Source organism: Panthera pardus, unplaced genomic scaffold (assembly GCF_024362965.1).
Source record: "Panthera pardus isolate Hobbes unplaced genomic scaffold, ASM2436296v1 HiC_scaffold_17, whole genome shotgun sequence".
NCBI classification, from domain to species: Eukaryota; Metazoa; Chordata; class Mammalia; order Carnivora; family Felidae; genus Panthera; species Panthera pardus.
The window spans coordinates 59,986,325-60,010,280 of record NW_026526732.1 but is presented as its reverse complement, the minus strand read 5'-3'; the positions used below and the strand labels follow the sequence as shown (position 1 = coordinate 60,010,280).

General features: G+C 36.4%; 1 protein-coding gene across 7 annotated transcripts in view; it reads left to right on the top strand.

The window, feature by feature from the left end:
• Positions 1-23,956, top strand: part of GRIK2 (glutamate ionotropic receptor kainate type subunit 2) — a 654,159-nt gene that overhangs the window by 261,385 nt on the left and 368,818 nt on the right. For all 7 annotated transcript variants that reach the window (XM_053904616.1, XM_019442973.2, XM_053904617.1 and 4 more), the window contains exon 5: positions 21,891-22,072. In XM_053904616.1, the coding sequence (XP_053760591.1) occupies positions 21,891-22,072 (182 nt within the window). The remainder of the gene's footprint in view (positions 1-21,890; positions 22,073-23,956) is intronic.

The window sequence follows — 23,956 nt, the reverse complement described above, 5'->3', positions numbered from 1 at the left end:
TTTAAAAAAGTATATGAACTTGTTTAACTAGTTGAAAATTTTATTTATAGAACTGATTTTATAAGTTCATGATATTTTTATTGCACTATTATCTAAAAAAACCCTGAACTCCATTACTGTTGATTAGTCCTATTGTCCCTATAAGAATTTTGATGTTAATATCATATTTTAAAATTGTGTTAATATACACTTATTTTGAATATGACTAGCACTTATGATGTCTACTGTCTAACATTAGGGTGAAATATAAAAATCCAGCTTTGTTATTGAAACCTGATTATATACAAATGATATTTATAAACTCATTTGTGTTAAAACCCATCACAATTTAATGTTTCGGAGAGTATTTTCTATTTCTGCCATTTCTTTTTTCATTACATTAGAGAAAGAAAGAATCTGGAACCTTATGCTCTTCTCATAAGACTTTTAATTTATTGCCCAGTAAACCATTCCAGGGAATTAATTCTTTAGCACTGTGTTCTTATCTTCCGGAATAACACCTGGTTCAGAGTAGATGCTTCATGCATATTTGTTCAGCAAACAAATGAATAAACATTACACAGTTATGGGTCCAAGAACCTACATTCTGATACAATTACATGTCCCACTTGAATTTCAAAGGAACAGTTTTTGTTATTTTCATTGTGATTTAATTATAATTCTGCATACCTAGTAGAGAAAGTGCAAGATTTACTTGTGTTGATCTAAAGCTAATTAATTCTTACCTCCTGGCCCTATGATAAAGTAAAAAGTAAACATAATTACAAAGAGGCATAAGGAAACCTTAGCGGGTGACGGAAGTATTTATTATCTTAACTGTAGTGATAATTTCATGATGTCAAAAACAAATTTTACACTTTAAATATGTACACTTTAGTGTAATTATACCAGAAAAAAATTACAAACAAAAAATAAAATAAATGAGAATAACATATTAAATTGTTTCCTGTTACAACTATAACATTTCTATAAATATTCCACTCCTACATCACTGCATATCACAATGGAATATCACTAGATATCACTACAGAAATTTGAGGATGACTTTTGAGATTCTTTGTTGACAGGATATGCTAAATTTCTGGCCAGATAGAGAAATTAAAACTGCTACATTTCTATATCTGCCATTATCTTAAAGTTTTCAATCTTCAACCGGGAATATATGGAGAGGAGAGAACAGAGACCTTTGGAGAGGAAATTATCCCATTACTAATAACACAAAGAAGAGAGATAGGAAACATATGAATAATGCATGAGGATAAACATAAATATTGATCATCATGACAACTGCTATTGAGAACTTGCTGCAGGACAGTTATAGTCTAAGTACTTAGCATGCATTCCTCATTTTTCTATTTTCACAACAACTCTGTTATTGTTCCCATATAAACAAATGTGGGATGTAAATTGTAAAGACATTAAGAAATGTTCCAAGATAAAATACTACTAAGTGTCATAATCAGGATCTGAACCCCAAATGTTGAATCTGGCACTCATGTTCCTCATTACAAGTCTCTACCTTCTCACAACAGATGCAAATAAGGAAAGACCAACAAACCACAAGTAAAGGGTGATGAAAAAAATACACAGGCTTCTACATGTTTTGACAGGTAAAGAGGGACTTAGTATCTGAAGACAAACTGGAGTCCAGGGTCCAAGTTTATCTATGCATATTTCTGCATGACTATGCTCTGATGTAAACGATTAACTCCAGGTGGAGAAGCACTAAAGTCTGCAGAAAGCATTAAGCAGAAGTATTAATATGATGATCTTTGTAACTTGTGCACTATATGCATTTTGAAGACCCAAACTTTTCTCGTAGGCTAAAGAAGTACACATTAAGCCAGGGTTTTGTTTTATAAGATTGCAGAACTGCAGCCAGACAAACAAAAATAGGAGAAAAGCAGAGATGAGTTCATGGCATATAGCATCTCCAGTTTTACAGACGATAAAGATTATATCTGAACCAGCAGACTGTCACTGTAAAAAGGATGCATAATGCCCCTCATACAACTCACTCAGTCGTTTGCTTTTTTTGCTTAAGATGAATAGTTTCTGCCATATTGTAAAAGGGCAGGCAGAGTAAAGTTAGATAATGGAAAATCTACCTAAATGGCTGGAACAGACATCTTATGGATGAGTACATAAAACATTCAGCATGGGAAGCAGAAGTCAGAATTATATATCATAGTTGTGTGCTAAGTGCCAGTCTCAAATTTCCATTGCTTAGGCCACAGTTTCTCATCCTTGATGCTGTTGCCATTGGGACCAGATAATTCTTTGCTGTGGGAAGCTGTCCTGTATATTGCAGGATATTTAGCAGCATCCCTGGCCTCTACTCATTAAATGCCAGTAGTATTCCCCACCCCTCGTTCTGACTATCAAAAATATCTCCAGATATTGCCGGATTTCCCCTGGAGGCAACATCACCCCTAATGAAGACCTTCTGGTTTCTCCTAGTATATTCCTAGGCATTGTTTGTTGTTAAATACATTTATGATAAAAATAGACTACAACTTTAAATATGTATAGCTTAGAAGTCTCCCTGTAACTTAGAAATTAATAGACATAGACTCAGTACAATTAGGATTGGGCTAGCAGTATCTCTATTCATTGGTCACATGAACATTTTTTAGTCACCTTCTAAATGCCTGATACTGTTCCAGATTCTGGAGGTACAAAAATAAAGAATATATTTGATATTTGAACTAGACCAAAGATTACATAAGCTGTTCATCCAGATTCTTCCAGATCTACTCTGGTATTCTATTGGATCATCAGAAACCACAAATTGCAGACCTGATTCCCTCACACCTGTATAGAGATATTTTCACTGAGTTATCATGATTTCGCTTGGAAATAGATAATGAAAATTGCCTAAAAGCTATTTTTTAGTTTGTAAGTTATAAGTCAAGATACTCTGTACCATTGCTATTCAATGTGCTTAATACAGATATTTACAGATAAACTAAGGCTTGAGTTCAAAGCTATAAGGGTTGTTTATCAACCTATGATTCCATGTACTTACTGTTTAAGATAATAGTAATTATGCTTTTAAAATTATAGGTACTAAAAGAACTACACATTCTGAATAATTGCCAGAACTATTCTCTTTCCAGAAGCTCCTTTCTAACAACTTCCCTCCTCTTACTTCCCTCTAAGGAGATAGCACAGGTTCTGGAATAAAAACAAACAAATAAATAAAATAATAATAGCTCCAGAAACTGTGATACACATCTTATTCCTGCCATGTTATTTAATCCTTGAAGGAAGCACAGAGAAATCATGGAGAGCATAGAAGAAGTAAAGAAGTTAGGTAACTTGGCCAAGGTCACAGATTTCATTAGTACCTATGTCTGGCTGAATCTAAAGTCCATGATTTCGCATTCTACCACTTTGCTTCTGAGACACAGTAGGTTGCAATAATATTACCTGTGTTTAACAACTAATTTCCTCATGGACAGCCACCAAAAGCTGGTACTACTTAGAAATGTTTATTAGCTGATAATCAGCCCTGACTTTCAGAGATCACTCCAGTCCCTATATTAGTGGACTGGACTTGAGCTTCTACCTATATTCTCATAAATTATTAGAACTGTATCTCCTTCCCAAAGCACTCTGGACATCCTCCCTGTAATGAGCTTAGACATTTAAGATTTACAGCAAACATGCAAATGAGTTTACAAAATCATCAAGGTACCAGCAGGGTCACCATGCTTTAGGGCAGGGCAAAGAAATCAGACCAGGTATCAGCCAGGAGTCAAGGGAGAAAGTCCAGAGTACGACCCCTGGATCATTGATGGCTGATACCAGGTGGCTGAGAAAGGGAAGAAAGGAAGGGTATATAAAATTAGGAGGAAGAGGGTGCAAGGAGGTCCTCAATACCAAGTCTGAGCAGACACCACACCTTAGGGCTGCAGATGAGAGCAGAAAAACCCAGAAGAGCCTTCTTGCCATCCCTAAATCTTCCAGGAATGCCCCCTGAGGTAAAAACTGATTCAGTGCTTCTTGACAAATTCCTTATAACAGGCCTTCTTGGGAGACCCAGACAGACAAATTACCATTTCCTTTGACCAAAGCAAACTGAAAGCAGGTTGGACTCCATTCTTAGAATTAATTGAGATGCTTAAATTTTCCTTAACCTTCCAGAGTAGACAGAATTTTTTTAGATCACAACTGAAGAGCAAAGGTTTAAAACACTAATAATCCCAAGAGAGGAAACATTAGAAACCAATTAGTAAAGATGTCAGTCTAAATGATCAGAAACCTATTTTCCTCTCTTTGGCTAGGAGAGGGAAAAGTGTGCAGTCCACTTGGTTCCTGAAGCATTAGAGGGGTCACCGATGAGAAAGGAAGGATAAAAGAAGAGTCTTAGGGCAAAGATAAATTTTATCCACTTCCATTTCAGTTAGCCCTCAACTGCCCCTGAAAAAAATACTCAGTGGACAAAGAAGAGCTGTACCCAAAATGGTTTCATTTCATAACTGGCTGTGCTTAGGAACAGCTGATGCAGGGGTTGGGGTGCGTTGACAGAAAGTCAGCCCTGACCCCAAGAGAAAGTGACATTCAGGAAGCCCAGGGTCTCTTTGAGGAGACTATAGCCTGCACCTCACAACACCTATTGCCCTTCTTTGCTCCATTAGAAATAATCACTCCTAAGTGGCCCATCATCAGTGCCAACGTGATTTTTTTCACATTTGCTAAAAGCTTTTCCCTTGGCCCACTTACATTTTTTTCTTTTGTTTCTAAGTAACTATTTAATTCCCTTTCCTTTTTATTTTGCAGTTAACTGACTTGAAAAAAAATCTGATTTGAAATGGGGATTACAGACCGATTTTTTCTTTCCTTCTGTACACCCACCCCCGGCACCTAGTAACAACCACTGCATATGCATTAACCAAAAGACCCATTAGTGGGTGTATTGTTTTGCACTTTTGTAGACAAAGAAGAAAGAGACCTCCAGTTGGAACAAACTCTTTTTGTGTGTGTGTGTGTGTGTTTTTTTTTTTTTTTTGGCAGCAAATAGCTTCCTTTTAAATTCACAAATGCAATGGCATTGAGGACCAAAATTGCTCTCATCTAAAATGTTTTACTCCCATCCTCACTTTTCTAGATTATGATCAATTTTCCCCTAGAATGAATTATTCAAATTGAGCCCAATCTTCTGAATCCTTAGAAAAAACAATGTCTTAGCACTTTGGGCCTATTCTACTCACTTATCACTTGGCACATTCTGCCTGGCAAACATTCTTTCTTTCCAACATATAATTTATTTCCCCAAATGGCCTGCAGGCATCTTGGGATTAAAGATCATGTAATTCATTCATCCATTCAACAAATATTTTTGAACATCTATCATGTACCAGATAGACTCTAATCATTTGAAATGCATCCAAGGAATAATGACAAAATCCCTGCCTCCATGGAGTTTATGTTCTAGTGAAAGAAGACAGGGAAGAAGTGAGCAGTGCTATAAATATGTAAACTATAAAGTATATTAGAGATTAGAGGGTGAAAGTGCAACATATAAAAATAATAAAACAATATAAGAAAAATGTGAAGTAGAAGGGAAGAAGACTACAAATTTAAATAGGGTGGTCAAAGTAAATGAGAGAGCAAGCCATGTGGAGAAGAGCATTACAGGTAAAGAAAATATTCTTTTTTTTTTTTTTTTTTTTTTTTTTTTTGTAAAGAAAATATTCTAAGGTGGAACTTGAATAATGGAATTTCCAGCAACTGACTCTGGGAAGATTGGGAATGGAACTGAATGCACAGCTTTGGACATGTTAAGTTTTGGGTGTCTACTAACATTTGAATAGAGATGTAATTGAATAAGCAGATGGATGTAGGAGTCTAGAAATCCAGTAGAGTCTGGGCTGAAATATTCATTTGAGAGTAGTATTAAAACCATGAAACTGGGTGAGATCACCATAAGAATGAGTATGAATACTTAAAAGACTGGGAGATGGGATGGCTGTAAAAGAAAGCGAAAACCAAAAGTATGGGGTATCCTGGAAATTACTGAAGAAATCTTATCAAGGAAGCAGAGGTCTGTTTTGTTGATATGTCAAGTAAAATGAAGGCTGAGACTTGACCATGGAATTTAGCAGCCTGGAGATCATTGGTAATGTCATGCAGTTTCAGTGGCATGGTGGGGACAAAATCTTGATTAGAGTGAGCATAAATGAGAATGGAAGGTGAGGAATTAGAGACTGTGAATGTAGGTAACTCTAGGAACTTTCTTATAAAAGAAAGCAGAGGGTTGAGGTGATAGCTGGTGGGGAAATTAGTATCAAGAGAAAATTTATTTGAAATTAAATAACAATATGCTGGTATTTTGAAGACAATAAGCCAGTAGAGACGAAAAACTTGGTAGTGCAGGACTGAAAGGAGAATTGTGGCCAATTCTAATAGTATGAAGAAAATGTGATTTTTCATAGCAGGTAGCATAGCTGTCTCCTTGAAGGCGACACCCAATTTATGATTGCTTTAATAAGCCCATTTGGTTGATAGACCTCCAGGGCTCTCTGTCAGCTGGTCCTCAAGAATGAGAGACGTAAGGTAGATTCATGTTTGCCATAGGAAAGAGGGAGAGACTTAGACAATGTATGCAGTGAAAAGCCAAACATGCTTACGAAGGAGACTTTGCGTCACATAACTAAGAAGAGAGACTTGTGTTTGTCTTCTATATAAATCTTCTCCCCTCTCTCTGCCACTAACTTTTCAGTAGAATCTACACTTGTAGGTTTTCTTTTGGAAAACATCAAAATGTGCAGAAAGTTGCCTTAAGGTTTTAAACAGATTTACAGAGCCTGCCCGTGGAAGGACACCACATTGAGGTTATGTAACTGACTCCCTCTACTAGTCCTTTGTCATCATTGCTTGCCCCAGGCAGCTCTCATTTATTTTACACCAAATTACCCACTCAGAACATTACACCTGCCTCATTCTTCAAAGTTTCACCTGGTAACATATACCCCAGACTCCTTGCTTACTTACCCATCTGGTTCTGATCTTCTGAGCTGTCATCCTAACCTACCTAGCAGCACAGCCTCTGCTAACCTTCCCCTCCTCATCTCTCACCATCCTATTTCCTCTTTGTTCAACAGCAGCTAAACAACTATTTGAATTTCTCCAGACTCACAAAGCTGTTACCAATACCTTTGTGCATTAAATTCCCTCTGCGTAAAATATTTTTCTTGTCTTCCAAGGATCAAGCGCCTGTCTTTGCCTGTTTAAATCATGGCTCTTTAAAATTTCATTTAAAATATCTTTCTACCAGAAAATCATCCCTGCCTCTCCATTTCCCACATGGTAGTACTTATCACAGCACATTGCAACTGATGGTTTATTGTCCACCTCCCCCATTGAACTGCACCTCAGTGATCCTCATTTTCATGGTATTCCACACACAAGATAAGGTCAGTTATGTAGCAGCTGCTTGATAAGTGGTTATCATAAATTGAAAAAAAAATGTCTAATATTAAAATTTGTGAATACCAAGCCAGGTAGCATCACATAAGTCCTGACTCATACAAGTGGGGTTTAGAGTTCATCTTCTGCTTTAAATCAAGGTCATTGGATCTAACAGTGACTTTTTTGGTACCCACAAATACACCAAGTTACAACTGGGATCCTGATGTTTGTTTGTTTTGCTGTGTTTTACACTTTCCCCAGTCTTCTGCTGCAATTAAAGACTGATTGCTTCTGAATTACAACTAATTTGATTAGGGTCCTAACCTTCAAATTTACTGTTACTCTCTAAAACCTACTTCTATGTCTCCAACTCAGAGAGTCTTTCCACAGGTGGGGTAGCTGGCCTAGTATCTCTAATGCCTGAATGGCTGGAGAGTGAGATTGTACACCATTTGCTGCTACTCTTCTCATGGCTGTTTCTCACTCAACTCTGTCACATGCAAGAGCAACACCAGCCCATATTAAAACAAAGTTTATGATTTGGATTTAGGTTTCAATCTGGGAGGAAGTGCTGTCCTACTACTGCATTACCTCAGCCATGCTGCTTCCAATTCACGCTTGGCTTCCCTTCCACCCACCTGAGGTGTCAATGTATCTCATGCATGAAGTCTGGTTATAGATTCACTCAAGCTTCTGTACCTCCTGTCTGGCAATGGCTCTGCCATTACTTCTGCCTTCTGTACCATTCTCTTTGCCCAACCCACTCCTTTATTTACCTCTTCCCTGAAATCTTTCTAGTTTCCTCTCTTCACCCTGCATGTATTACTCTCAGCCTTTCCTTAACAATGTCGTGTTTTTTATTGTACTATTAAATTTTATCAAGAAGTTGGAATTGTACATGTATGGGGATTGAATGTCCTAGTGTTACTAACTTTGGCCCTTGTATACTATAAAAACTATAGCTAAGGATGATAAATCAGTGATTCTCACTTCTAATTCTAATAAACAGTTAGCAGTTTTCAGGGTGCCTCTGACTCTAAGGTATTTATTTAATGCCCATTTATTTCCCTAAGTTTCAAGTTCAAGTTTCCTTCAATTGTCCAGGAAGGTCCAAACGCATTTTCATATAGCAAAACTGTTAAGAGCCTTTTAGGTTTGAGCACATGGACTGCAGAGTCTGTGTTCTGCCCAGAAAGTCTGATATGTGGAGTTCTGATGGAGTAGGAATTTTTTGTAGAAACTTATCCTACCTATCATGTAAGTGGCTAAATATTCTTAAGGCAAATCATAATCTATATACAGGTTTGACAAAAAAGAAATAGGACAGCCCAGCCAAATTGAGCTCATTTTACTACCTATTCATAAGAACAATTGCTCATAAGCGAAACATGGGTGTACCAATAAGAATAAATTCCAGTTATGCCACTTATTAGATTTAAGCCATTTTCAATGATCTCAAATTCCTGTGCCTCTTTTTCTTATATAAAGAGGAAAAAAACCTCTCAGAAGTTTTGTGATGAATCAGTAAAACAAATTTTGTGGATAGTAAGTGGTCTAAATATTATCAAATATTATCAAAAATCCTCTGGGTCCCAAAAGAATAAAAACAATGAATGGCTTGTTTTTACTTTACTTTTTTATGAAAGAATTTAGAATGAATCTGAAGAGGCCATGGATATACAATTAAGGGACTAACTCATGGAGGTGGCAAGATTGCATCATACTGATGAGCAACAGAAACAAAGAACATTGCATGGAGACAGAGGGTTGCCAACTGGACCCTGTATTCAGAAGTACCACATTGGAATGACAATTAGAGACTTATGCTTAATATCAGTTCTGAGAGGCCATGCAATGCATAAGCTTATTTCTTGAGAAGGATTCCTCCTTCATCTTACTAAGACTGAAAAATTCTTTTTTTTTAAACAGGTTCTTGCCTGCTGCCGGTCCAGACTCACCTCCACCACATCATAGCCTTTACTTGATTCCCTTTAGTACCAACCAGTTAGCTCACAAGATTTTTTAACTTCCATACTCTCATGGGATTATGTTTTTTTTTATTTGTTTGCTTTAATTTTTTTAGTGTTTATTTATTTTTGAGAGAGAGAGAGACAGAGTGCAAGAGAGGGAGGGGCAGAGAGAGAGGGACATACAATCCGAAGCAAGCTCCAGGCTCTGAGCTGTCAGCACAGATCCCAATGTGGGGCTCAAACCCGTGGACCACGAAATCATGGCCTGAGCTGACGTTGGATGCTTAAGCGACTGAGTCACCCAGGCACCCCTCATAGGGTTATGTTTTGTACATGCACTTTCCTCTTTTTTACAAGTGCATCCTCTTTTTCCACCTACCAAATGGTTACCCCCTGTTAGGCATTCGATCCCCTCCACGTCTATTGCACTTTAGAGATACTCACACTATTATATATCACATTGGAGAAATTGATTTGCATGCCTATCTCCCTACTACCCTATAATCTCCTAGATGGCAAACATCTACTGTTTATGTTTTACTTCTGCATTCACAATTCAAAGCACATGTGACGTGCTGCCACATATTTCTGATATATTAACATCTTTCAACCATTCATATGACAAGATGTATGCTCAAAGCATAATTGCTGAAGGCATTGGGAGTTAATGGTACTCTTTTCTGGGACAAAAATATAAAATAAAATCTGAGCTCCTGAAGAGCCACATTTTACCTGGCATGTTCTGGTAAGTGTTGTTAGTCATGGGCCCACCACATAAAACTTTTTAAGCTGCTTCATCAGTGTTGATTTTAAATCATATTTGATGTATTAAGTGGCAGGATAAACCCAGTAACAGTAGCATCCTGGGACAGAGCCAAAATAAGCTCTGTGAAGGATCGTTTGTGGCTTCATAACTGCACTGACCTGGACACAAGTGGGGATTAAACAACAGCAGGTTAGCTAATCAGCCCTGTCTGGAGAGTGGAAGTTGGGTTATCACAAGCTGAGAGGGCGGGTAGAATGACGGAAAGACGTGTACATCTGAGCAGTACAAATCTGGAGACAAAGGAGCCTGCAGTGTGGCCATCAGAATTGAACAATGGGGTGGGCTGGTTCCACTGAAGGTGGGTCAGTAACACTGCAGGTGATGAAGTAGCTCTGAAGAAGGACGGAGAATGCTGTGAAGGAGGAGGACTGGACAGACCCCTGGTTTGCCTAGGACGTTCCTGACTTGTGCTTGTTTTCCTGTTCTGATTACTATGCACTTAATGTCTATCTCTGAGACTCTTAAAAAGACCCCAGTTTGATGAAAAATAATAAAGTGACTTTAATTGTAAATAACCATTGAATCAAAATATAACCAACCTCTGGTCACAAATCAAAGTACTTTCTTTTGAGGGAGTTTCTAAAACATTGTTGTGATGCATTTCTGGGTTGTGTTGGTTTGTATGTTTGTCCAGAATCTCTTTGAGGGAGTCATTTTAGTCTCTATAGTTCAGGCAAGGCTCATTTTCATCTCTCACAACCCACTGATCCATCTAACTTCAACTCTTCTGCTCTCACCAAAATAATCTCAATCTGGGCCAGACAGACTCCTTCTTTGGATTTTGACATAATTTGGGATGAAAATCTCTCTTTATAAGTGTGAAATCATGTTGGTTATCTGTGCCATCAAATGGGAAAATGTTGAAGCGTAACAAAGGCAACACAGAGGAAGAGAGAACAGAGCAACAGAGAAAGAATGCCTATCTCCAAACATGCCTGGAGTTTATTTTCAGTTACAGGATGCACTGAATTCCCTTTTTGTTCAAAGCATTGTGAATTAGGTCTGCACATATTACCAAGAGAGTTCTGACAAAAACACTGCCTTCTCATTACACTGCGCAGCTTTTTATTTGCCCTATCTCATTATACCAGGCATAGGCCCACATTCAGCATCTGTATGAATAGGACAAAGAGAAATTAGATGATAGGATGGACCTAGAGCTGAGTCAGCCTAGGACAAAGCCACTTAACTATGACTGTGGTGCCCCTATAGTAAGCACAGCACTTAAGTTGCCATGGCTGGAAATCAGTCACTAACGTGCTTATCCTCTCGTGAATCAGATGCAAGTAAGTTGTCATAACAGTAAGCTAATACAAATACACCGATAATTCTGTTGGCTCCTCATAAATGGAAGCATTCTAAATAGAAAATGGACCTTAGCACATATTGAACTTAGACCTCAAGGCTGTAGCAGCCAAAGACTTTTACCGTTGGCATGGTCAAAAGCACTCTTTGCTTTCAAATGATGACATAATTACTTTTTCTCATAGCAATGAGAGAAGAAACAGGGACAACATATTTTGGTATTGACTTGGGAAATAATCAGCCTGGCAGCCTCTGCCTTCCAGGGATCATACATATCCTCCAGGTAACACCTCAGGTCAGTGCATTTTCTGAAGCAGGCTGTTATCAGGTAGGAGCCCTGTGAGGTGGTGTAGAGCTAGTCTTGCAGCTCGGACCCAGCCTCAAGCACATGGTAGAGGAGTCTCCCTCTACTTGTCCTAGAGAATCATAAGCCACTGTTGTAATCTGCCTGATGCTTGGGAATTCTTTGGAATTGAGTTGAGCCTAAGGACTCCATCTTTCAGTGGCCACTCAGCATAGTTCCACCTAACTGCTCTCATAGTATCCAGGCCTGTGCTAAAACTGTCCTGTGTTCCACCTTAAAAGTTCCAGATCACTGTACTCGCCAGACTTATGAAATGAGCCTAATAGGTTATGGATTGCTGCTAGATATATGCAGACATAAAATGTGTAAGGTCAGTGCTAGTCAGGAGGCTTTTAGAATAATCCATCTGCAAGATAATACTAGCTCAATTCAGTGTATTAGAAGCAATAAGAGTTGGTAGAAAGGATTTTCTAATAGTTTGGATATAAGATATGCTAGCAAGAGCTGATCAAAGATAATACCAAGGTTTTTGGCCTGGGTAAATGGAATGATAAGAGTTGCCATTATACTATGTGGGGAAAACTGAGGGAGGAGGAGTTTTGGATGCTGAGGACATGAAGAGCCAATTTTGGAATGTTATATATTATTTACTATATAACAAAGTAAAGACGCTACATTATTCAGGAGACTCCAAGACCACCTTCCCTTCTGACACCGATTGCAATTTCAAATGTCCCCAATATCACCATCAAGTTTGATAATTCACTAAAAGAGCTCAGAGAATGACTGAAAGTGGTTATTCTCTTTGTTACAATTTAGAGCATCAGAAGGATACAGATTTAGGCCAGCTGAGAGAAGAAGCACATGGGACAGAGTCCAGGAGAGGGTCCACCCTCAGAGATTGCAGTTGTCTTCCTCCAACAACTCGACTTGTGGACAGTGCTAACTTTTTCAGGCAACAGTGAGTGACAGTACACATGGAGTATTGCCGACTAGGAAAGCTCATGTGAGCATTGGATGTCCAGAGTTTTTACTGGAGATCGGTCATGTAGACATGGCTGAACACACACTTGGCTGACCTGTAGTCTCTAGCCCCATCCAGAGGCTGAGCTGACACCTCAAAACCCAAAGCCCCTAACATAAATCACATTGTTAGACTATCCAAAGACACTCTTATCAGGCAGGACAGTCCAAGGGCTTAGAGAGCCAATAACAAAGGCCAGACCTCTCTTTGGCAAGGTTAATTTTTTACTACCCAACTGTCAAATAGGAAAGTGAATTTAGGACTCTAGAGTTCAAGGAAGAGGTCTGGCAAGAGATATAAGTTTGGTAGTTATCGGCATATAGATGGAGTATTAATTAGGTTCCTAGCAGGAAGCAGGATTTACTTAGATGCTTGAAGTGAAGAGATTTTGATAGAGACCACTCATAAGATTGCAGGAAGAGTCTGGGGAAAAAAAAACAAAAACAGGGCCTGTTCACACACTCACACACACACAGTGATTTTGGAGCTCCGGGAGAGAAATTAATTACCAGAAACCAGTGAGAAGGTTTAATATGTGCCAGGCACAGTACTGATTCATATGCATTAGCTCATTTGAGTTTTTTCTGGATGGTATTAATTATTATGGTCACATTTTTATAGATGAAAAAACTAAAATTTGGAAACTTGAAATAACATCTGTAGTGATTCGGTAGAAAGTTAATGAGGTGGGATCGATGCAGACTGCCATGCCACAATATGGTTCAGAAATTTGGCATCACGATACAGCATAAAAGGATGGCTTATGAAAAGGTTGCATATGTGTTTGAAAGGTCTCAGCCTTTCTCCATGATTTACCTGCTAAAGATTCTTCAGGTTCTGTCAGTTTATTACTTCCCCATTTAGGTCTTTCCAGGAGGCTTTTGCTTTGCTAGATCAGTATTGTGAGCACGTGTGGTATGGACTTTCCAAATGGAAACAGAGCAGAATAGAAACATCATGGCCAGATTATCCTGTGGGGAGAAGTCAGCACAGAGATAAATAAGATTTCCCAGGGAAATAGAAACAGAAGAGGTGCATGTATGTGAGTGTGTGCGTGTGTGTGTGTGTGTGTGTGTACACATGAGCCTGGTTGTGTGTGGACACATACATGTGTGTTATGTGTCAAAGCAAGTTTTCAGAATTTGGGGAGGTTTGAGAAGAAGAAACAATATAGAATTTTAATAAGTTGCTTTAGACAATGAATGTATATGCTTTTTAAATGTTTTCAGGAGACTGTAAGTGTCTGCGTTCCTGTTTGGATTCTACTTATTTGAATGCATCCTGGCGCAGGGTTGAACTTTGGGTCCTGCATTCATATAGAGAGCATGGTGCCTGAAATGTATCGTCTGCACTGTATTATATTCCATTCTGAAGCGTAAAAAGGCTTTGCCATCAATAAAACAATATCATGGATAGGATTTGATGACACTAATAAATAATGAGGAGACCTTAATAAAAGGATAACTATTGGTAGGCCACTATGCCTACCCCATCACTCGGGTTCAAATCCCTTAACTGAAATATGCCTTTGAACCCAGAACTGGTCTCAAAAACATTTTTCACACAGTGCTACAGCTAGCCAGGGACAGTCAATTGACCTTGACATGTAAATTGAAACTCATTTGCTACTTGGTTTCTAATATATCAAGCTAAGTGTTTTTATATGTTTTGAGTTTTGAATATATTAGACTCTAGCATACTTTAAAGATACAGCAAATTTCAAAAAGAGAGAGGACATTCCCTCTCTGTAAGGTTATTATTATGATTTGAAGATTTTCCTCCCAGGAGACCAGCCCTCTAATTTTACTCTCCATAGCTTTCTCCCCCTCTTCTAAGAAGATGAAAACCACTTTGGAAGTTTCTTTTCATCTTCCCTGTCTCTTCTCCCTTTTTTTTTTTCTAGACCCCAATTTTCTTTATTTTCTATTTTCCCTGTACTGATGAACAAATCTACCTCATCTCCATGGAGAGGAAGGCAGGCAAAAATTTGGAGACAGAATTATTTTCAGTGGCAATCTACTTCTCTTCTCTAAGCCACCTTTGATTTTCTTATTATGATCAGCTCCCTTGTGTATATTTAAAGCATTACCATAGATTGGAAACTCCATAACTGGTATAGATATTTTATTTAGTTTTCTTTAAAACACTCTGTAGCAGAAATATAACATTCTAATAAAAATAACTCCCTGAAATGTTTGGCCTCTCAATGAATTCTCTTTTCTCAACTGAAAAAAGGGGAGGGGGTGATGATGAAGCATTGAATGTGGATGAGTCATTCTTGTATAGTTTATTACACAATGCATTTGAAGGGTAGGGGAGAGGTCTGGCCTGCACAAAGACCACATTAATTGAAATGATAAATAGTCCTGATGAGTGAGCCAGGTGGCAAAACTCTAGTTTGTGTGGCTGCTGAAGTGGATACCTGGGTATAGGAGGAAACTTGGGACTCCCTTCCTGGGGCTGGGGAGGCTGGGCCTGCAGAGAGGCAGTGTGATTGATCTCTTTAAGAAAGTGCCAGCTGGAGTGTGCATAAATGGCTCCTTCTGGCTTCTCCTTAAAAGCTGAATTGATGGCACCTTCTGAAAAGAGCAGCTCAGACCTCTGTCCCCTGTTAGCTTAAGATAAACCTTGATTTCAGCGACTGTAAAATATCTGAAAGTAGAAAAAGGTTAAAAAAATGTACTCAGTGAAGAAATTAAAGAGAATAGAGTGTAACTCATCTACCAAAATAAAGGGATAATTGCAATGTGGTGCTCTTTTTTGTTAGAAGATTTTCAGGAACCCATCTGTGCCGATTGTTTCTCTTTTATTATCATTACATCAACTAATTACATTAGGGAAAGAGAGGGCATTTTAATTAAAAGATTGTTTTAAGGAGTTATAATTCTACTCTTTCATTAAATAACTTCACTGCATGCCAAATTTGTTAAAGTATGCTCCATTTCTGAAAATTGTTGTTTGAAAATTATTTGTATTAACCACATTTTCAACAAAACAAAGTTCATCCTTTTATTTAATGTCATAGATGCGTTCTTTTTTATTTCTCCATTTTGACCAAAGAATCATAGGAAATTACCACATGTAAACCATCCCAATTATATTAAGAAGCTTACTTTTTTTCCTGTTTTATTTTACACAGCATACATATTTAATATATGATGAATTTGATTAAGGTAATCTTTCCTGAAATTGGAATGTTTTTAGAACATGATAATTTGCAGGGGAATATTGGGGGAAGTAGGAAGATCAATAGAGATCCACAGAGGAAAATGCATACCCAGTATTGTAAGTAGGCATTCCTGCTGTTTAAACCCATTTCCCTTTGGATAAAAACCTCATCCAGGTACATTAAATTGCAGGGATGCCATAAACAACTCATTAAATAAAGTGGATAAACATCCATTCTTTGGATATTTTGAATCCATCTTCCTTTTTGTCAACTCTCTCTTTCTCTTCCGAGTTGTCCTAAATAACAAAATCCAGAGATTTGTATGTAATTACCAGATAAAGGGAAGTCATAGGATCTAGAATGGAAAAACAATGTCACAGGATAGAGCAATGAAGACTTAGAAGGCAAGAAAGAAGTCTAAGCACCTGGTGCTGGAGATGGTGAAAAGCCAAATTTAAAAATCATGTTTCTACTTTCAGTATTCAAACAACTCTAGATTTCTGTCCCCTGATTGGAATCCTGAACTACTTTTATTCCAAAAAACTGAATTAAAAAGCTTTACAGACATAACTTCTGTGTTAAAAAAATGTATCTCATGCAGTTCAAGACTGAAAAAAATACAGTTATTGCAATCATTATATTTGCCCGTGAAACAATGTTTTGCACGTAGTAGATGTGCAGTAAAATATATGCTGAATGAATGAATAAAAGGGACACTTCACTCTAATTCTTAAGTAGGAGATGGTAGTTCCTACTAGCAGCAGTTGTTTTTATTTATTTTTTTATTTATTTTTATTTTAGCTCTTCAATATTATTCCTTAGGGAAGCTAGCAAACTGAAATCTGTTACATTAATGCCAGCAGGGATATATATGTGTGAAGAGAATAAGTAAACATTTATTGCACCTGATGGCTCAATGGACCATCCACATGAGCTCTTAAGAGACTTGAAAATACTTGCCAGGATTTATATTTAGGGTGAACTCTGCAAATACTATTTGTGGATTTTTATCCTTCAGAAAATTTCTATTTTTTTAGTCACTTGAGATTTTTCAATTCAAAGCTGTTGGATAAATCTGTAGCCAGCTATGTAGCTTCTTTTTCTTGGGTAATGAGTTAATCTCTTAAAATTTTTATTAAAATTTTGATGTTGTTAGGTTTTCAGTCAAAATCAGTGCCAAAATAACTTCCAAGAACAGATTTAAATACCAGCACTTAAAAAAAAAAAATTACTACAGTCTTCCTAATCTTTGCCAAAATAACAACATTGACAACTGCTACTTTTCGAGAGTCTAATATGTGACAGTTCCTTTTTTGGTGTTTTGTAATTAGTACATATATGATTTTACCCTGTTATGGAGAAGAGGAAGGCAAAGCAGAAAGAGATATGATGTCTTGCACAAAGTCATACAGATCATATCTATATATATTTTTAAGTTTTTTTTAATGTTTATTTTTGAGAGAGAGAGAGAGACAGAATATGAGCAGGGGAGGGGTAGAGAGAAGGAGACACAGAATCCAAAGCAGGCTCCAGGCTCTGAGCTGTCAGCACCAAGCCTGATGCAGGGCTCGAACCCACGAACCGTGAGATCATGACCTGAGCCAAAGTCGGATGCTTAACCGACTGAGCCACCCAGGTGCCACCAGATTGTGTATTTTTGAACGAAGATTCCAACCAGCACTGAGAGGCTGTTTCTACTATGATAGACTAAATCCCCCAAATTTATATTTGACTTGCATAAAATCTTGTAAGATAAGTAAAGCCAAGGATAGCTTTTTTTTTCCTTATTCAGCAAAAGGTGTTATTAGATCATTCTGCATTTATATATTTTATGAGAATAATAGAAAATCCGAGCTAGGAAAAATTTAGAAATAATCCAATTAGTAATTCTTTGACTTTTTGGTTTTTATATCATCTTACATTCTTTTTTTAATGTTTTATTTATTTTTGAGACAGAGAGAGACAGAGCATGAGTAGGGGAGGGGCAGAGAGAGAAGGAAACACAGAATCTGAAGCAGACTCCTGAGCCGAAGTCGGACGCTTAACCGACTGAGCCACCCAGGCACCCCAATCATCTTACATTCTTAAGAATAATTAAAGATCTCTAAAAACATTTGTAAGATTTTTGTAAGTTTATTTAATATTTGACTTGGTGGAAGGAAGCTGGGATTTTCATATCTGATTCCTTATTCAATCTGCTGTGACATCATCTGTGTCTCGTAACCTCTACTGGAAGACTCCATTGTCAATGTGGGAGAGAATGAAAGAAAAAAGCTTTAGTATTATTATGTACTATTATTAAAATAGTTGGACCTTAGGGAACACCCCCAAAAGAGTATAGACATGTGTGGACCTTACTTTGAAAACTGCTGATCTAGATAAAACTCATTTAATAGACGTAGAAACCAAAGTGTCCCATCAATCTGTTACTGAACTCAAGTCTGATGATGGATTAGGAAGGGACTGATACTTTCCTACAAGGATATTATATGTGATTAGGGTGGGCACTAAGCTACACTATGGAAATACATGGAGATGATTTTGAGGGAGTCTATTTTTACCTCTCTCCTGCTCCTACTAATGGCACAATAATCTGCCCCCACCTCCCTAGTAGAACTGTCCTTGCCTGGGTCATCAGTTATCTTCTAGTTAAATTTAATAAAACTTTCTTAAAGTGTTTACTATTATTTCTTTGTTACTAGCAACCCTTGACATGGATGATCACTCCCCTTCTTTTGAACCCTCAGTTGACCTGATCCTCCCATGATCTCATGCTCAGTGGAAGCACTCTCTCCCCCTAGTTGTCCAAGCCAGAAATCTGGGAAACTTCCCTGACTCAGTGCTCTCCCTCACGAAGTACTCTCAGTATTTTTTTAAAAATCTCTTTCTGGTCCATCCACTTCTTTCTCCATCTTGCCCTGTACACACATCTTTGCATTTTCTAGCCTGCATTATTCCAACTGTCTTCCAACTCTTTCTTCCTCCAGTTTTAGCTCTTTTGATCTGTCATCCATACTGAAAATCTGAGTGGTTCTTTTGAAATGCGGATTCCAAGTGGGCACTTTCCACCACCTTTAAGACCTCAACTCTAAAGTAATTTACATGGGCTTCTTAGGCAGCCTCATGCCCCGTTAAATTAAACTTTCATCACTTCTTCCTTGCTTCTTAAGATTCTTTGCTCATGCTCTCTCGCTCCCCTGCCAGTATAAAAACTGTTTTGTTCTGTTTTTTCTTCTATCTATTCCTTCCACTCTTACTCTTTTTAGTCAGGTAGTAACTTAGATGTCACCCTCTTGGAGTAATTTCTGTAAGCACTCTCATCCCGAGTTAGAGGATTCTGCTATATATTCTTCTTCAATAATTGCACTTCCCCCATCAAAGTATTATTTGCCACTTTTTATTTATAATTGCCTGCTTAATGACCTTTACCTGTCCCCACCCCTCATATATTTTTAACATGGTATGGGTAGGAGATTTGTCTATTTTATTTTTTATTGTGCTGCCAATATCTAAAACAATGCTTGACCTATAGTAAGAATTGAATAAATTTAACAAAATTGTTTGATGCAAGAGTAAATGAATGATGTCTTCTTTTCTTTCTCTCATTCCTACAGTCAGTTGTATGTACAGATTTCTGATTCACTTTTCCTAATGAAGTTGGAATTCATTCTTTGAACTATTTTATTGTTTTATGATGCTAGCTAATACAATATAGTTATTATCCTATCATATCATTATGCCAAAGTGTTTCAAGGAGTGACTCACATATGACACTGAAATCAGACTTATGTTTGGAAATTGGTCTTACTTTTTGATGACCAGGAAAATCACCTGGGAAGATTGTTAAAAACTGTACATGCATGAGTCCTATCCTCTAAAGGTTCTGATTCAGCTTTTATATTATAACCAGCTTCATAGATTACTGTCATACCTTCCAAAGTATGGGAGCCATTGCCTTACTACAATTATACTTTGGTTTATTTGTAAAAGTAGTTAATGCTACTACCCTTTAACAATTTGTTAACAATCTGTTCTAATTTAGTTGCAGAGCACTCCTGTGTGCAAACAAACATATAGCGTTTTATACATGTTCTGGAGGATTTTATAAGCCCAATGTTACACTACTACAATTAAGCAGGTGTTATAAATTCAAATATTTGTTTTTATCTTTGTTTAACCCAAGTTTACATCTTTACTCATTATATGTACATTAATTCTCTGGACTGAATTGGATTATGTTTAATGAGTACATTGAATATAAATTATCTATGTAATACTTATTTTAATATAGCTAGTACATCTAAATTTATAAAACAAAATAAGATAATTGTAGTATGTTGTGTAATTTATGCAACAATTATTTGTAGAATTTTAAATGGCAAAATTCTCATAACTTACAATGAAGTAAATTTTATGGCACAATATTTTAAAAGCAAAAGATACTAGGTATATTTGCAAATTTACATATTTTTACATTGTATGTCTCACTGGAGAATGAAAATACTGAAAACTAGTTATGTTAATTTTATTAACTATGTTACAACATATTAAAATGTGTATAGCATTACATGTGTAAGACCTATTCATTTAAAAATTGAATGAAAAAGATTCCTAGAATTAGATTTTACTCCCTGTATCATGTGTTATTTTAATACACAGATTGTTTTTGCTCACAATAAGATATATTTTTATTCCTGTTATTCCAATTTCTAAATAGGGTAAAATCACACACACACACATACTCACATATATTGTTTGCAATACTAATATTTATGAAGGTAGTTCTTCAGGGAGATAGAAATGGAGAAAAATATAGAGATGAAACGGGAAAAAAGGTAAATAAGAAAGTAGTAGGAGGAGATGAGGAAATTGCTTCATATCATTCCAAGATAGAATAGAAGTAGATGATCCTTTTTTCTTATCACACTTTTTAATATGTTGAGTCTTTTATATGAGTTCTTGAAGAGGTTTCATTGCTTGAAGTTTGTATGAAAAAATAAATTTGATGGTATGTCTCTATTATTTAAAAATGCCTAACAGTTCTATGACCTATTGAACATGTGTCTATTAATTTGATATACTTTGAAACATAATCAGGAGCTATTTCTCTAGGAAAATATTTGCTTTACTAATACCGTGTGTGGTTATATTGATTTCTGGAGTTAATGTTATATCTAACAAACAATACAAAAAATGTTTTATTTCTTTAAGTAATTTAATAATGGTCCAGGCTACTACTTAGAGTCTATTTTATTAAAGAAAGTTACTTTACTCTTACATATATACCAAATTACTAGACAATTAGTTGTAAACAAAAACAAAAAAGTAACTCTAGTTTCTAACACTGGAGAATATTAACATAAATTGTGTCCACTATAAAATACAGTGTTAAGTGGACAAACTGGAACAATAGTCACCGACTTACAACAACCTTTAAGACATAGTCACAAACTACTATTAATGTAAAATGCAAAACAAAACAAAATAAAACTCTATGTGTGTCTGTGGAAATGCAGAGAAAATGTGTGGAGGAATAATATTTGTAAGCTGTTAACTGTGACAACCTTATAGGAGCAGAATTGGGGTACAAAGGGAGACAGACTGTTTTGTTCTATATCCTTTTATTTATTTAAATTATTTTCATCAACTTATGTATATATGTCATAATTTGAAAAATACCTTAAAGAATTTGAAAAATGATCATTCTAACAAAACTAATGGGATCTGGAGTTAGGAAGTAGGAATTTCAATGGTCCCACCATGAATGCACATATACATGGTCAAGGAAATCAGGCATTGTAGTGAGTGTGTTCTGTGATTTTATGACCTACTCTGTTTTTTCTCTAATCTTCTTTTTCCCTCCTTTTTCATTAAAGGTCTCATTCGTTTGCAGGAGCTCATCAAAGCTCCATCACGGTACAATCTTCGGCTTAAAATCCGTCAACTACCTGCCGATACAAAGGATGCAAAACCCTTACTAAAGGAAATGAAAAGAGGCAAAGAGTTCCATGTAATCTTTGACTGTAGCCATGAAATGGCAGCAGGCATTTTGAAACAGGTAATCTTTAATTTACTTAAATTCTTGGTTTCTTTATTGAATTTGCATTTAAAGCATGGCCTTTTTTTTTAAGCAAAGTGTTATTGTCACATGGTTAAAATGAGTCGTAGAAGTCACCTTGAGGTAATTTTCTGATAGAAAAATCTGACATTTGCTTTTAATTAATTGTCTATAAGAAAAAAGTAATGTAAATACTGATGATCTTCAAAACACATTGTTTGAAGTTCTGAGGTTTTTTCAAATGGCTACAATGCTGTTTGTTAATGTGAATGCTGGTTATTATGATAGATATTTGTACTGAAAGGAAGGAATAAACTGACAGTCAATGATTGAGCAGCTCAACCGTTAAAATCAACCAGTTGAAAAAAGAGAAAAAAAGATTTGCTATTTAGCTGGCATCTTCTAGGAGATCCCTTGCACATCACTTATTTAATCAGCACAATGATCACATGAGGTAGAGACTATCTCCACCTCACAGATGAAGAAACTGAGTCTTGGAAAGATTGAATAACTTTCTCAATGCCCACCAGCAAGGAACTAACAGAGGGATTAATACCTCACCTAGTGATGTTAAGTATTCATTCCAGAATAAAGCATTGCTAAGTCAAAAGTTAATACTAAAATCAATCAAACGAAATAATTTATAGCAGTAAAACCTTTTAGTGTTACTTTTGTACTATTCCAACCTAACAGTATACTGGAAAACAGCAATTATTATTCTCCCCTATATTACAGACGAGAAAAGAGACTGATGTTGGGCATTAAATGGCTGGTATGAGCCCATATATTTACTATGTAGTAAAGTCTAGATTTGGATTCAAGTCTTTGTAGTTTGTTTTTTAAGCTCTTGTAAAGACACTGGCTGATATCACAGTGGCTTGGGATTAGTCAACTGTCCTGAAACCTCTCATGTATAAGATAAAATATCACTATTGGAGAGTTATGCAGATTCAGATGTCAAATTATATCCCATAAAATATAACTATCAATTGTAAATGCCTGTTATAACATGGTTAGTTTATTAAGCAGATGGTTGTCCAATCTTCCAATATGAATGTTGGTTTCACTGCAATAAAATATTTAATTGGATTTGGAAAATTGCTCTAGTGTTATATTTGGGTAGTAAAGCATATGAGATTTGGGTGTGTCTTTGCTTGTTGTTGTTTTTTGTTTTGTTTTGTTTTTGGTAGTGAATAATCAGTGAAATGCAGAGTAGGAATTTGTTTTTCATGTAATACCAAAGACAATTCTTGATCACATTTAGAATATACAGGCTTGGAAAGGAGACCTTTCCTTTATGCCCAGAGTGAGTAGTATTCTACGATTTGTCAGTGACAGAGCTTTGGTCGGCTTTCTCTAGGCTTCCAGCAAGTACGTAAATGATCAGTTGTCTTGTCTCTAGAGTAACTAACTGACTTATTTTGCTATCAACTTAAAAATAGAATTGCCATTCTGCCTTCTATTTGATATATCCATTATAATTGGTTTCTTATATGTAACCTGCTCTGTTTGTAAAATAAAAACAGAATTAAGATAATATTTAAAATATATATAGCAGAAAAGGTTACATAATTTTAGCAAGATTAGTAGAATCTTTGCAAGATTAGTAGAAAAGTCACAGCACAGGTAAAATGATTATATGAGACTTAAAATGAAATCAGAGTAACATTATTACACAGAATGTGTATGTTCAGAATCTGTAACACTAACAGACCACATGTATGATGTTTGTTTTTTATCTTACCTTGTCCTAGAGAGCATTTGTTCCACATTTGGATATCAGTTATTCTAGAAATGAATTCAAGAAGAAAGCAAATAGCTTCCTTATAAATGAAGCAACACATTTAATAGGACTCCATTTCATGATTTATAAAATTTTTTGGA